The 12237-nt window shown below is 33.9% G+C and overlaps 2 protein-coding genes across 2 annotated transcripts; both read right to left on the bottom strand.

The window, feature by feature from the left end:
* Nucleotides 1–1160: 1160 nt before the first annotated feature.
* LOC7474873 (putative DNA glycosylase At3g47830) lies at nucleotides 1161–5126 on the bottom strand. The gene is made up of 4 exons (XM_002321528.4): nucleotides 4653–5126; nucleotides 4110–4310; nucleotides 1753–1809; nucleotides 1161–1646 (listed from the first exon to the last, which is right to left on the bottom strand). The coding sequence occupies exons 1-4, from the start codon at nucleotides 5088–5090 to the stop codon at nucleotides 1413–1415; spliced, it is 930 nt and encodes a 309-aa protein (XP_002321564.4). The 5' UTR covers nucleotides 5091–5126; the 3' UTR covers nucleotides 1161–1412.
* Nucleotides 5127–7290: 2164 nt separating this feature from the next.
* LOC7453750 (U-box domain-containing protein 38) lies at nucleotides 7291–9397 on the bottom strand. The gene has a single exon (XM_024586865.2). It carries the CDS (start codon nucleotides 9159–9161, stop codon nucleotides 7506–7508), a length of 1656 nt encoding a protein of 551 aa, XP_024442633.2. The 5' UTR covers nucleotides 9162–9397; the 3' UTR covers nucleotides 7291–7505.
* Nucleotides 9398–12237: the final 2840 nt, after the last annotated feature.

Below are 12237 nucleotides of genomic sequence, written 5' to 3'. Positions count from 1 at the left end.
TTATTATTTCTTCATCGGGAATGTTTCGATTTAGATATTATAGCATGGAGTGCGTCTATTCTATCAAATCATGTTTGTTTTCAACACCATAGTCATTGATTTTTTGAATAATATTTGAAATTTTTTTCAAATCTCATTCCACCTTTCACAATCAATATAATTTGATAATAAATAAAACATTTGCCTAATTTACCTAAGGTGATAAACTCTCTTAATCACTATAAATACTTTTATATAGTTCATGTTATACCCATTGTCTGCTATTTTGTTACCTTTGATCAGAACAACGTATGGTCAGATGAAAACATAACATTATTTATATAATATAATTTAGTGATTTTAAGTTTAAGAATTACTCATACAATTGTCACATAATTCTTTACATGGATACAAGTGATTTCTCCATATAGAATTCTCATATATGTCAATTCAATGTCTATGTAATAATTATAACAACTTTGTAATTTTCTTTGCAAATCATTTGTCTCTAGGATTTTATCTTTATTCTAATTTCATTAATCAAATTGATCAAATATAAATAAATAAATAAATAATTATTAATAATAAATATATTTTATATAAACAAAATTAATATCAAATATAACCAACCAATTAGCTAGTAGACATATATTCTAACATAAAAAGTCAAAAATATGCGGGGACTGTAGCTGGGACTGCACTATCTATAAACTGATTTCCCACTACATGCAGAGACATTTCCATTTGTTTTTAACTTGGTTATCTTGACTGATCAGTTCCTACTTATGCCTTGTTACGCTAATTCCTACAGCCTCGTGCGAGCAAAACTACATAACTACAAAATGAAAGAATAAAAGAGGTTGACAACGATGTAAGCATATCTACAATCTAAAGGAAGCCAACAAGATCTGGGCAATCTTTCACACAATCCAGGCACAATTTTTTTATGGCTAGAAGCAGATATTTGTAAAAATATGAAGTTTTCAGCCACTATTTATTTCATTATCTGACAATTTTTTGTGCATAATTGTAGGACAATACACTAAAGCTTTTGGGAACTGTTGAAAACATTTGATTATACTATTATCCCTAACTACTTCCACCAATAACTTTACTTCTATTACGCCACACTCTTTCCTGCTAACCTCACACAACTACTCAATCAAAAGAATGCTTCTTGCTTCAGGAAGAAAAAGATGAACATATATTTATAATGTTTGAATCATATATGTACACATGATCTAGGAAAATGTTATAGATAGCTGGATTCTATGTTATAAATCCTCCATCTTATCTGTTTTTCCAAGCAAATCACCAGTAGGATCTACAACTTGAAGTATTCAGGAGAAAGAATAGTAATGCTCTCTCTTCGGGGAAAAAAGTGGCCACGTATGGCTATTTTGGAAATCCTAAAACTATTTTGTTCATTCTGGTCATGATAATTTTACACAATAATTTAGTAGAGGACAGGAATCATCATGGGTTTCCTTTCTTTGCTGGCTGCCACTTTTCTTAGTGCATTTACGGCAAAGCTTACCGTGTGTATATAGAAGACAATTCAGATCAAATTTTAGTTCCTTTGGTATGCGATGATTGAGGTGAAGATATGTCTTATTGCGGTCTGCCACTGGTGGTACCCAACCAATGGCCTTTGCAATTTCAAACACCTGCAACATGTAAGTTTTTTGTGTAAACTGGTTTGAAGTTTGAACTAGTCCAAATGATATCTTGTGATGAAAATTTTGAAATACTTATGAACAAGATAACACTCACATGCGTGTCCACTGGGAAATCATCCTTCTGAAGGTTGAACATCAAAACACAAGCTACCTGCCGTGTATTTCACAATTATTAATTTCTTGAACAATTGGGATAGCAACACAAATGTTGAAGATGGCAAAGTTTTAACCATAATAACATATACAACTAAATAGATAAATAAATTACCGATACAAATGAAATTTAATGTAATACCAAATCTAATACAATTTTAATCAATTGGCAAGGTAAATTAACAGTAACTTCTGGTAACATAATGTTTGTTTACAGTAGATTCTCATGAAACATGAAAACATGCATATGAAAATAGGTGGGCTTGTGCTCATGCAAGACAAAGAAAAGAGTATTTGATTCCCAAGTTAAGGAGTAAAAATGGGTGTTCGTGAAATTAATTACATGTTAGGCAAACCAACAATCATAAAGAAAGCATGACAACTGATAATTGCAGACACTAATATTAGCTTTTTTTTGTTTTCACAGTCTACATGCTAGAACAATAGTGTTGAGGAATTTATATACGAGGACCTTGACCTTAACAGAAAAGAAAAATGCTAAAATCCCTAGGAAAAAACCAGAAGGTACTCCCCGAAATGTGTGAGCAATAAAATATCAGTTCCCACCAATCAAACAGCTCTACACTTTGATTTTGGGTGATTCAATGGGGAAAACATACTAATTCTAGCAAAAGTGACTGTACCAGCTTGTGTTTTTTACTATATTATATGGCCCTCTTATTTTCTATTCAGCTTACAGGAAACATTGCTGAAAGCATGGTTTAGTTAATTTCAGCTTACACATAGTCTAGTCCTCGCATTCCTTATCCAAGTTTGGAGGGAAGATAATCAAATAAAAAGGTAAAATTTTTGGTAAACAGTACTAGTCCAGCCAAATCTAGAAGATAATCAAATAACAGTTTCAAAGTCTCATTCTTGCTAACCAACTTCTGCAGATCACAAGGACAATTGTAGTACCATGGCTCCACCTCCCTAAAGTGTTAGATGGAGTTACTTTCTTAGGCTTTTGGATCTACAATATATCCTTGCACGCCTGCTGGATCAACAAAATAAAATCAGAACAGAACAGCCACAGACCAGGACAGGACAGGCAGTGGCTGTACATCTGGGTGACATCATTATGTCTCCATGTGCCCATCTCCAAAAACCATAAGCTGAGGCTGCTTTCAGGGTAATTGGGCCTACATAAATATTAAGGATCACCAAATAGCGCTACTTAAGACTTAGGTGCAAAGTCAGTAGTCAAACTTATATTGTCCAAACATGTCCGTCCTATCTTGGCAAAAGGAATTAACTATCTTTGCTTTCATACTCATCCTTTCTCTTTATGCAAGATATCATCCATGTATCCTCTTGTCAATACTCATAAACTTGCAGTAATCACTGCCCGATGTTTCTGAATTTTTTGTCTACATTGTTCCAATATTTCAATCCAGTTTCCATTACCTCTATTAGCCTTTTCTTTACTGAACTGCACTAGCAGACAGTACAAGACTCTCTCCCCCAGCATATTCCTAACTCCTTTTCTTATAAGTTTAAGAGAGTTGAAGAAGAATCTAGTTCATCAAAAAATGCCTATCTCGAAAAATAATATAAATGTTTGCATCCAAAAATTACAAAACTGTATTTTTGTGATATGACATGATTGAGTTAAATATAATTTGAATGGAAAGGCCAGAACATTGCTATCTTGCCAATAATAATAATAAAAAAAAACAAAAAAAAAACTAGAATGGGGCAACATGAAATGAAATGAAATGATAATCTTCAAGTTCAGCTGATGCCTTCGCAAGGGGAAAAAAAAGAGAGAGTTACTCCACCTTTCTGAAGATAATGACAATTTATTGAGTATTAAAGCAAACCCTATATCCCACAAAACCAGGCAAAAAACATAAATAAACATCATAGAATTTCCAACATCTTTCCTTTTTAACTAATGTATCACATAAAAGAGAATCCAGATATGGCAAACACAAGTATCATACAGCAATGTATACAACAACAAACATGTATGTGCAAAATTAAATACATGTACATTTTAAATCAAAGAGCAAAACTGCAACTGAGGCTTGAATTAGACATAGTGGGATATATATAATTTCCATAGCTGTGCATGAGCCTAGTTGAAGCAATGAAACCAGATAAAAGATATTAACAGAAGATGGCATAATCAAAACTTTTCATGAAAACCAAACGGCTGGCTTCCATTGTTAAAAACATTTCATGGATACCTACCAAATTAGTTATATTTTTAAGTGCTAATCTATTTTTCAATTATTAGCAGATAAATAGCTAACTAATAGAATGGCATAATGATGTCATTGATAGAAAAGTTACTGTCTTGGGTCCAATTCCTTTGAAATGAGAGAGCTCAGCCTTAATTTCAGCAACTGGCAAATCTCGAAGGTACTCCAAGCATAATCTTCCTTTTTTCTCCATCAAAGAACTCAATATGTTCCTAATGCAAGCAGCCTTTGTTGGAGCTAAACCTCCACATCTTATGGCATCCTCTATAAATTTTGATTCAGCAGCAAGTACCTTAAACAGAAACAACAGTAGACCATTCAAAACCAAGCCAATGCATAAAAATATCAGTTCCAACAACAATTAAGAAATTCTACAAAAGTTTAATCACCCATCACGCCAAAACAATCACGCCAAGACATGAAAAATGTTGGTCCAAAAACATATCAAATTGACTCCAACTTTCCATTCATTATCAATTAAATGAGCTGTGCCCATCAAAACCAGGTTCAATAACACTCATAAATTCCAAAAAAATCAATTACAAGCAAAAGAAAGCGCGAGATTTGTAAGCACAGCAAATAAAAAAGGGACAAGAAGATTTACAAAAACAAAAAGAAAATTTAAAGAACTTACATTTTCCCAAGTTGGAAAGGCAGACTTGAGATTAAGAAAAGCCCTTTGAGAATTAACCTCTGTAGTATTCTGGGATAGCACTGTTTTCACTAAACCATCCAAAGCACTTTCTTCTTCTTCTTCTTCTTCTTCTTCTTCTTCTTCCACTTTCACCACATTGTCATTCTTTCCATCGCAATTGTTGATTAAGTGGGGGGACTCTTCTTTGTCTTGTAGAGTTATTAAATAGGGTCTCTGTTTGCGATACTTTGCAAACTCTTGAGGAAAGCCGTGGAAGGCCAAGAGAGAGTCTCGTATGGCTCTACATTCTTCAGGTGTAGGTCGAGCGTGAGTTGGAAATGGCTCTTCTTCTTTAATGTTGCTTATGGTTTCGGCTGATTTTTTGTTGGTTCGAGGTTTAAGCTCATGCTGTTGCTTTCTTTTGTGTCCGGTCTGCATTTTTTTCTTTCAGTCACCGAAGTGAGGGTTTAGATGGAAAGGCGAAAAGGTACCAAACCCTCAAAAACTATTGGTCAGAATTAGTCCTTGAACTTAATTGAGAATTTGATTTTGATCCTATTAGTTTTTAGGGTGGATTTTATTTTTATTTTTTTAATGGAATATTAATACTTGGATTTTGGTGCAATAAATAACCCCAGGGATTCGCCATTTAGGGATTTTTTCTGTTTCTTCTTTTCTTTCTTTTCGTTTTTGCACCCTTCTTTTTTACCAAAATTGTGTCCCTCCTCTCTCTTTTTATTTTTTTGTATTTATTTCATTTTCGGTTTATTTTTTAAATAGATTAAAAATAAATAATATAAAGGTGGATTAAGATTTGACAAATAATTTAAAATCTCACATAAAGATGCCTATTTTCTAATTTTCCTTGATTTTAAAATTAAAAAGCAAAAATTCACTTTGAAAAAATAATATATAAATTTAAAAATAATGATTTATGGCCTATATATTATATACAAAATAAATAAAATTAAAAATAATGACACGGGAAACAACTTATGAGCACTTCATTGTTTTTGCACAATACTCACCATAACACAACTTTAGCCCGGCACAAAACATTATCCGCCTCGGCCTTCTCCACTGAAGTATCGTCTCCAAATATCAGAACTACCTATGGCAATCGGAAAGGCTTTATGAAAATTCTTCATGTTTCTCTGCCATCTCCATCTAGCTTTTCATTTTGGCAGGAGCATGATCTTCGATCATGCTTTATGTTTGACAAGCCATGGGCACGTCCCTCTCAAAAAAGGCAATCAAAGAAATACAATGTGTGAGTCCCACGTTGCTGCTGTCCTTACTCGGTTTCTTACAACAGATGCTCCTATGTGCCTAGCTATAGTAACACACTCCATTACTCGTGCCTCTTGGAACATTCATGGGTATTTAAAACTGCAAGCAATCTCAATTGATGTCTAAAAAAAACACCTGAAAAGACCGAACAACAACTTGGTTGTTCAACCCAAACAAGAAATGAGAGAGAAGCCATGATGAACACATGAATTGTCAACGTGAGGCGCCAGCATGTCTCACCTGTGGCTAGGACAATGTTAATGGATGTTTAAAAATGTACTAATAATTATTTTTTAAATATTTTTTATTTTAAAAAATTATTTTTAACTTCAGCCTATACCTCAAAACAATTTGAAAATAAAAAAAATAATTTAAAATTCTTTTTAATTTTTAAAAATTTTTCAAATCCATACCTGCATGGAGTGAGAGACCAAGTGGGAACTTTTGGAATAAACAAGATTGGTATCCTATTTTTTGACGGGATCTTTGCAAAAGACAATCAGTATCCTATTTTATGACAGGACCAGCATCCTAATATCAATACCCTGTCTGTAGAAAACTCCATCCACTTGTGAAAAAACCAAATGGGCAATGATTCATCTAACGAATTCTCTCTTTACTGAAAATTTCATCCGTGTTTACATGGCGATAAAAGCCTAGTCAATCAGAACGCCATTCCCTGCATCTTATCCTTTTTTCCCTTGCAGTACACAGAGGAAAATACAGATTTATAAAGGGCAGGTAAAATAACTATATACATATTGAACAAATGAACCAGGGAATTGCTACGCATCGGTGCACAACTCGGCTAAAACATATCATAACTATTTTCTCATTTGCAACAGAGGCACTGGGTCCAAATCTTGATTTGATGTGAGAAAAAGAGGAGAAAACTGAAAGCTCTTTCAAACTCATCATTACTTCACAAATTCATTTCAACCACAGTCCAAACTTTTTGGAAATAAAAAGTTCCATTTCACACTTGACAGGCGAAGGGCGAGCACCAGAATACATACATGCATGTATATATATATGTATAACAGAGAGTAGCCTACAACATCCCGAATCCAACATAGACAGGTGAGCTTTGCCAAATGCCAAGGGGAAAGTGGGAAGCATACCTAACTATTTATTCCCATCATAAATGTTACATACCCAGAAAACCACTAATAGAAGAGAAGAGGACACAAGGCAACAAACGCAGCCATTCAAGAACAGGTCAATAAGGGATAATATAATAAAATTCCTGGGTCTTGGCACAAACAATGTAGTGGTCAGCTCCAATAATTATGCATGTGCATACACTTACAGAGATTGATCATATCATTAGTGAAATATCCAACAATACTAAATCCAAATTTTGTTTCTAATCTCTATTCCAAATCCTAGCTATTCATGTACATATCCAACACATTCCAAATATATTACAGCTTTGATTACCATCAATCGAACTCAACAACAATAAGAGAAAGAAAGGGGCATAAAACATATTCCCACCTTCACACCCACAAAGATGTATCAATAAACAAAAGACAATAAATAATGAAAGAGACTCTACAAAAATCAAAAATTAGTGGAGTTTGGCCCAGGCAAATTTCTGCCACCAGCTCGGTACCGAGTCCGACTGATTCCACCTGATTCCAAAACCTCTTCCCAACAAATGTCCTCGTCCTCCTCGTCTCTCCCTCTCATCATCATCAAAATCCTCTTAGCTTTCTCTCTTGCTCTATTACTCCCTCGCTCTTCAATCTCCCTCAACACCTCCACAGCTCTTGCCTCCTTGGCCAATCCCTTAAACCTCATACTCCCATGACTCAACGCAAACAATGCAGCCACACAATTCTCCCGAATCACCTCTGAATCCCCTCCACCACCCTCCCTCAATATCCCCACCAATATTGCCACCGCATTAGCATCAAGCATGGCCGACCTCCCTTCATTACAAGCAGCCAAATTACACAACACAAGCAGCAACCTACTCGCCAGATCACCCGATTTCACCATACTCAACAACATCGAAACAGCCCCAAGTTTCACCAACTTAACCCGATTGCTCTGTATTAAACTCAAATGATACAAGGCCAATGAGGAATCATGGCGAGCTCTCTCACTCTCTGCCCTCAACATGTGCATCAACGGCTGCAACGCACCTAAAACACCAATTGCCATTTTATTCTCATCCTCTAAAGCTAAACTAAATAAAGCACCAGCCGCGTGCTCTTGCGCTTCATCAAATCCCCCTTTCAACACATCAATCAATAGAGGAATAAAACCAGACCGCACAATTTTCACCTTATTTACTTTCTCTAACGACAAATTAACAAGTGAAGCAATGGCATTTGTTTGGACAGAAAAATATCGTGACGGAAATAAAGTACGAAGAGCAGAGAGTAATCGAGGCGTACAAAGTGAAACTCTGGTTTCCTCTTTCGTTCTCGTGATCTTTCGTAGCGAAATCAGACCTTGTTCTTGATCGCGTACATCAAGACTCTTAAGCTTTTCCACTATCTCATCTTCTTCACGCGACAATTTAGGATTTTCGGTTACGGTTAGGGTTTCGGATTCCGCAATCGAATTGGACGACGATGAAGTGGAAGAATAACACGCTGGCCGAGTCGCGAGAGGCAAAGGAGTGAGTGGACTCGCTGACGGAGTGGCGGCTGTGTTGACAATTACAGATTCCTCGGAGGAGCTGGAGTAGAAATGGTCGACTCGGTGAGGCAACTCAGTGTTGGCATGGGAAAACAAAACCGGAGGGTTTTCAGCTACTGCTTTGAGCAACTCCCTCTCGGAAACTCTAATATCTGGACTTAACTGCATCGACTTGGATAACGATGATGCTGAAGGGGACGAGAATTTCATTTTCTCACGGATAATTTCCTCGAGGGAGGAGTAATCCGGTGCGGGAGGGTGTTGGGTGCCTGAAGAATCACACCAGTTTTGAATCGTTGTTTTGATAGCTAAATTGGGGATTACGTTGGTGAAATCAGGAAGGGAGTTGTCTTGGAGGGTGGGGATAAAGCCTAAATCGTGACAAACTTGGACGGAGAGCCGCTCGAAGGTTTGGCCAGAGGAGACAACAACGGGGTCAAACATTAAGGATCCAGAAATGGGGCAAATGAATTCTTTAGGAGGTTGTTGTTGTTGATGTTGGGTTTGTGTAGGTTTTGAGCGAGAATAAAAGGAGATTTTCCACCTGCGCTTCCCATTTCCACCCATGGCTTGTGATGTGAGTGAGAGAGAGAGAGAGATTGCGAAAGGATTGGTTGGGATTAGGATTAGGGTTAGGATTCAGTGCATGGAGGAGAACTGGTGTTTGGCTTGAAGAGACTGAGCCCGTCGTCTATTTCTACTCTACCGCGTAAAAGCAGCAGGGGCTTAGAGAGCTTGACTGATATTTTTTCTGGATTCTGCTGGCGAGGAAATGAGAGAAGGCTTTGGACGGGAGGCACTCGTAGATAAGCGACTACTTGCCTTAAAGTTTAGCCCTGATTTCTTGGGTATTTACGAGATTATCTTTTCATATATATATATATATATATATATATATATATAACGAAGGAATTGGTCTTGGTAGCTGGCAAAAGTACCTCGGCAAATTAGTTTGCTGTTTGACCAGTCATGAATGCTCTCGCTGTTGTGTTTTTTTTTTTTTTTTTTTTGCTCTAAATAAGGTGAGGTAGCATGCAAAGTATTATTGCTGATTACCACGCCAACGCAATTATTGATATACTGCTTTAATAATAATAATAATAATAATATTGTCAAATGTAAAGAGCAAGACTGGTAAAAATGGTGGCATTTCTATGGTTAAGACTTAAGAGTAATTCCACATGCTTTGATTAGTCCCACTGAAATGATAGGCTAGCCGCTAGCATGATTTACCTAAATTAATATTCTTCGAGAAATAGATAAGCGTACACTTGCTTCGCCGCGGGATGACAAAATCCTGTTTTTGATGTAAAAACAATGTTAAGAAAAAAAGTTATGGGATTTTACTTATTGGATAAATATTGGTAATTTAATTAATATAAATAAAAAATAACAACAAAAAAGCTAAAAAAAAATATGACTTAAACCCATCTGAATTACTAAACCACTTAATGTTAAAAAGCAAAACTAAAAAATAATAATTGAAAAAACAATAAAAAATAGACTTCAGTTAAACTGAGCTAACTCTCAAACTCTGTGATCATAAGTACAAGATTGAGATGATCTCATTAAAAATATAGCGTGAAAAAAAGTCTGAACGGTAATTTTTAATAAATCAAATGAGAACGTGATAATTTTATAGAAACAAGTTGAAAAAACAAATCTGAAACTCAATTTCTATTAAACAAATTGTTGAAAGACAAAAACTAAGAAAAAAATATAATTAAATAAATAAATAACTCGATCTAAGCACACTCAAGTCAAGATGCAAAATCTATGACGTAGTCATGGTATCTGGGTAACTCAATAGAAATGAAAGGAAAAAAAAGTATAAAGAACATTTTCCAATAAATGAATGAAGAAATTGAAATAAATCAATTTTACAAAAGAAAATAAAAATAACAAAAATCAACTTGTGTTGACTTTTGAACCGGTAATTCTAGTCATAAATCCAAGACTAACCCTATAAAAGACAAACCGTAAAAAATAACAAAGCAAAACTATATAAAACAAATCTTAAAGAAAGGGAAAAAAAGGGAGCAAACTCAGGCAACACATCTTAAACCTGATATAATCTCTAAAACTCGTAACTTATAAAGTGAAAGTTCGAAAAAAAGTTCAAATGTCAATTCCTAACAAATAAAATGAGAAAGTGATAACTTCATTGAACAAAAAATAAAAAGAAAAAAAGTTGAAACTCAATTTCTAGCAAATAAAATATTGAAGGATAAAAACTAAGAAAAAATTATAAATATATATATAAAAAACTCGATCTGAGCACGCTCAGGTCAAGATACAAAATCTCTGATTTGGTCGTAATGTCAGGGTAATCGCGTTTGAAAGAACATCGAATAAAATCATGAAACTCAATTATCGAACAACTCAATGTTAAATGATAAAAACAAAAAAAAATCACTTAAAAAAAGAAAAAACAAATTTGAGTCAACCTGGGTTAACTCATTAACCCCACGACTATGACCACACGATTAGGACAACCCAATAGAAATGAAAGGAAGAAAAAAAAGTATAAAGAACATTTTCCAATAAATGAAGGATAAAATTGATATAAATTATTTTTTAAAAAAAATAAAAATAAAAAAATTCAATCATGTCAACTTTTAAAATTGATGATTCTAGTCATGAACCTAAGATTAACCCCATAAAAAGCAAACCGTAAAAAAATAATAAAGCAAAATTCTAAAAAAAAAAACATAAGCTTAAATAAAGTATATAAAAAAAAAACAAAGCAAACCTAGGCAAATATCCTAAACCTGGTATATTTTCTAAAACTCGCAACCTATAAAATGAAAGCAGGAAAAAAAAGTCCAAATGTCAATTCATAACAAATAAAATGAGAAAATGATAACTCCATAGAAAGAAAAATAAAAAGAAAAAAGTTGAAGATCAATTTCTAGAAAATAAAATGTTGAAAGATGAAAATTAAGAAAAAAAAAATATAATTAAAAAATGTTGAAAAAAGTTGATCTGAGCCCACCCGGGTCAAGATCCAAAATCTTTGACTCATGCATGATATTAGGATAATCGCATTTGAAAGAAAACTAAATAAAATCATAAAGTTCAATCATGAAACAAACCAATGTCAAATGACAAAAATGAAAAAAAAAGTTTAGTTAAAAAAAGCTAAAAAAAATCAGAGTCAACTTGGGTTAACCTACTAACTTTACAATCATGGACACAGGATCAAGATAACACAATAGAAAAGGAGAAGAAAAAAAATGCAAGAATACTAATATCCAATACATCAAAATGTTGAATGATGAAATTTAAATAAATTAATTTAAAAAAAGGACCGAAAAAATTAACTCACATTAACTTTTGATCCCGAGACTACACTCATAAAAGGCAAACTAAGAAAAATAACAAAGCAAAACATAGTAATAAAAAAGAATGGGGATCAAATTTGATAGAAAAAAAACCATGAAGGATGAAATGGTAAGAAAAAAACAATCTAAAAAATGATATCAAACAAAACAAATAGTGATCAAGAAAATGAGGATCGAACTTGAAAGATTAAAAAATGAAAGGGGGTGAAATTAAAAAAATATTTTTAATTTTATAGATTATTCAAAATAAAAAATAATAATTAAAAGGACATAGATCAAATATGAAAAATAAAATAAAA

Source organism: Populus trichocarpa, chromosome 15 (genome assembly GCF_000002775.5).
Source record: "Populus trichocarpa isolate Nisqually-1 chromosome 15, P.trichocarpa_v4.1, whole genome shotgun sequence".
NCBI lineage: Eukaryota > Viridiplantae > Streptophyta > Magnoliopsida > Malpighiales > Salicaceae > Populus > Populus trichocarpa.
This window is presented reverse-complemented; position numbering and strand designations above follow the sequence as displayed.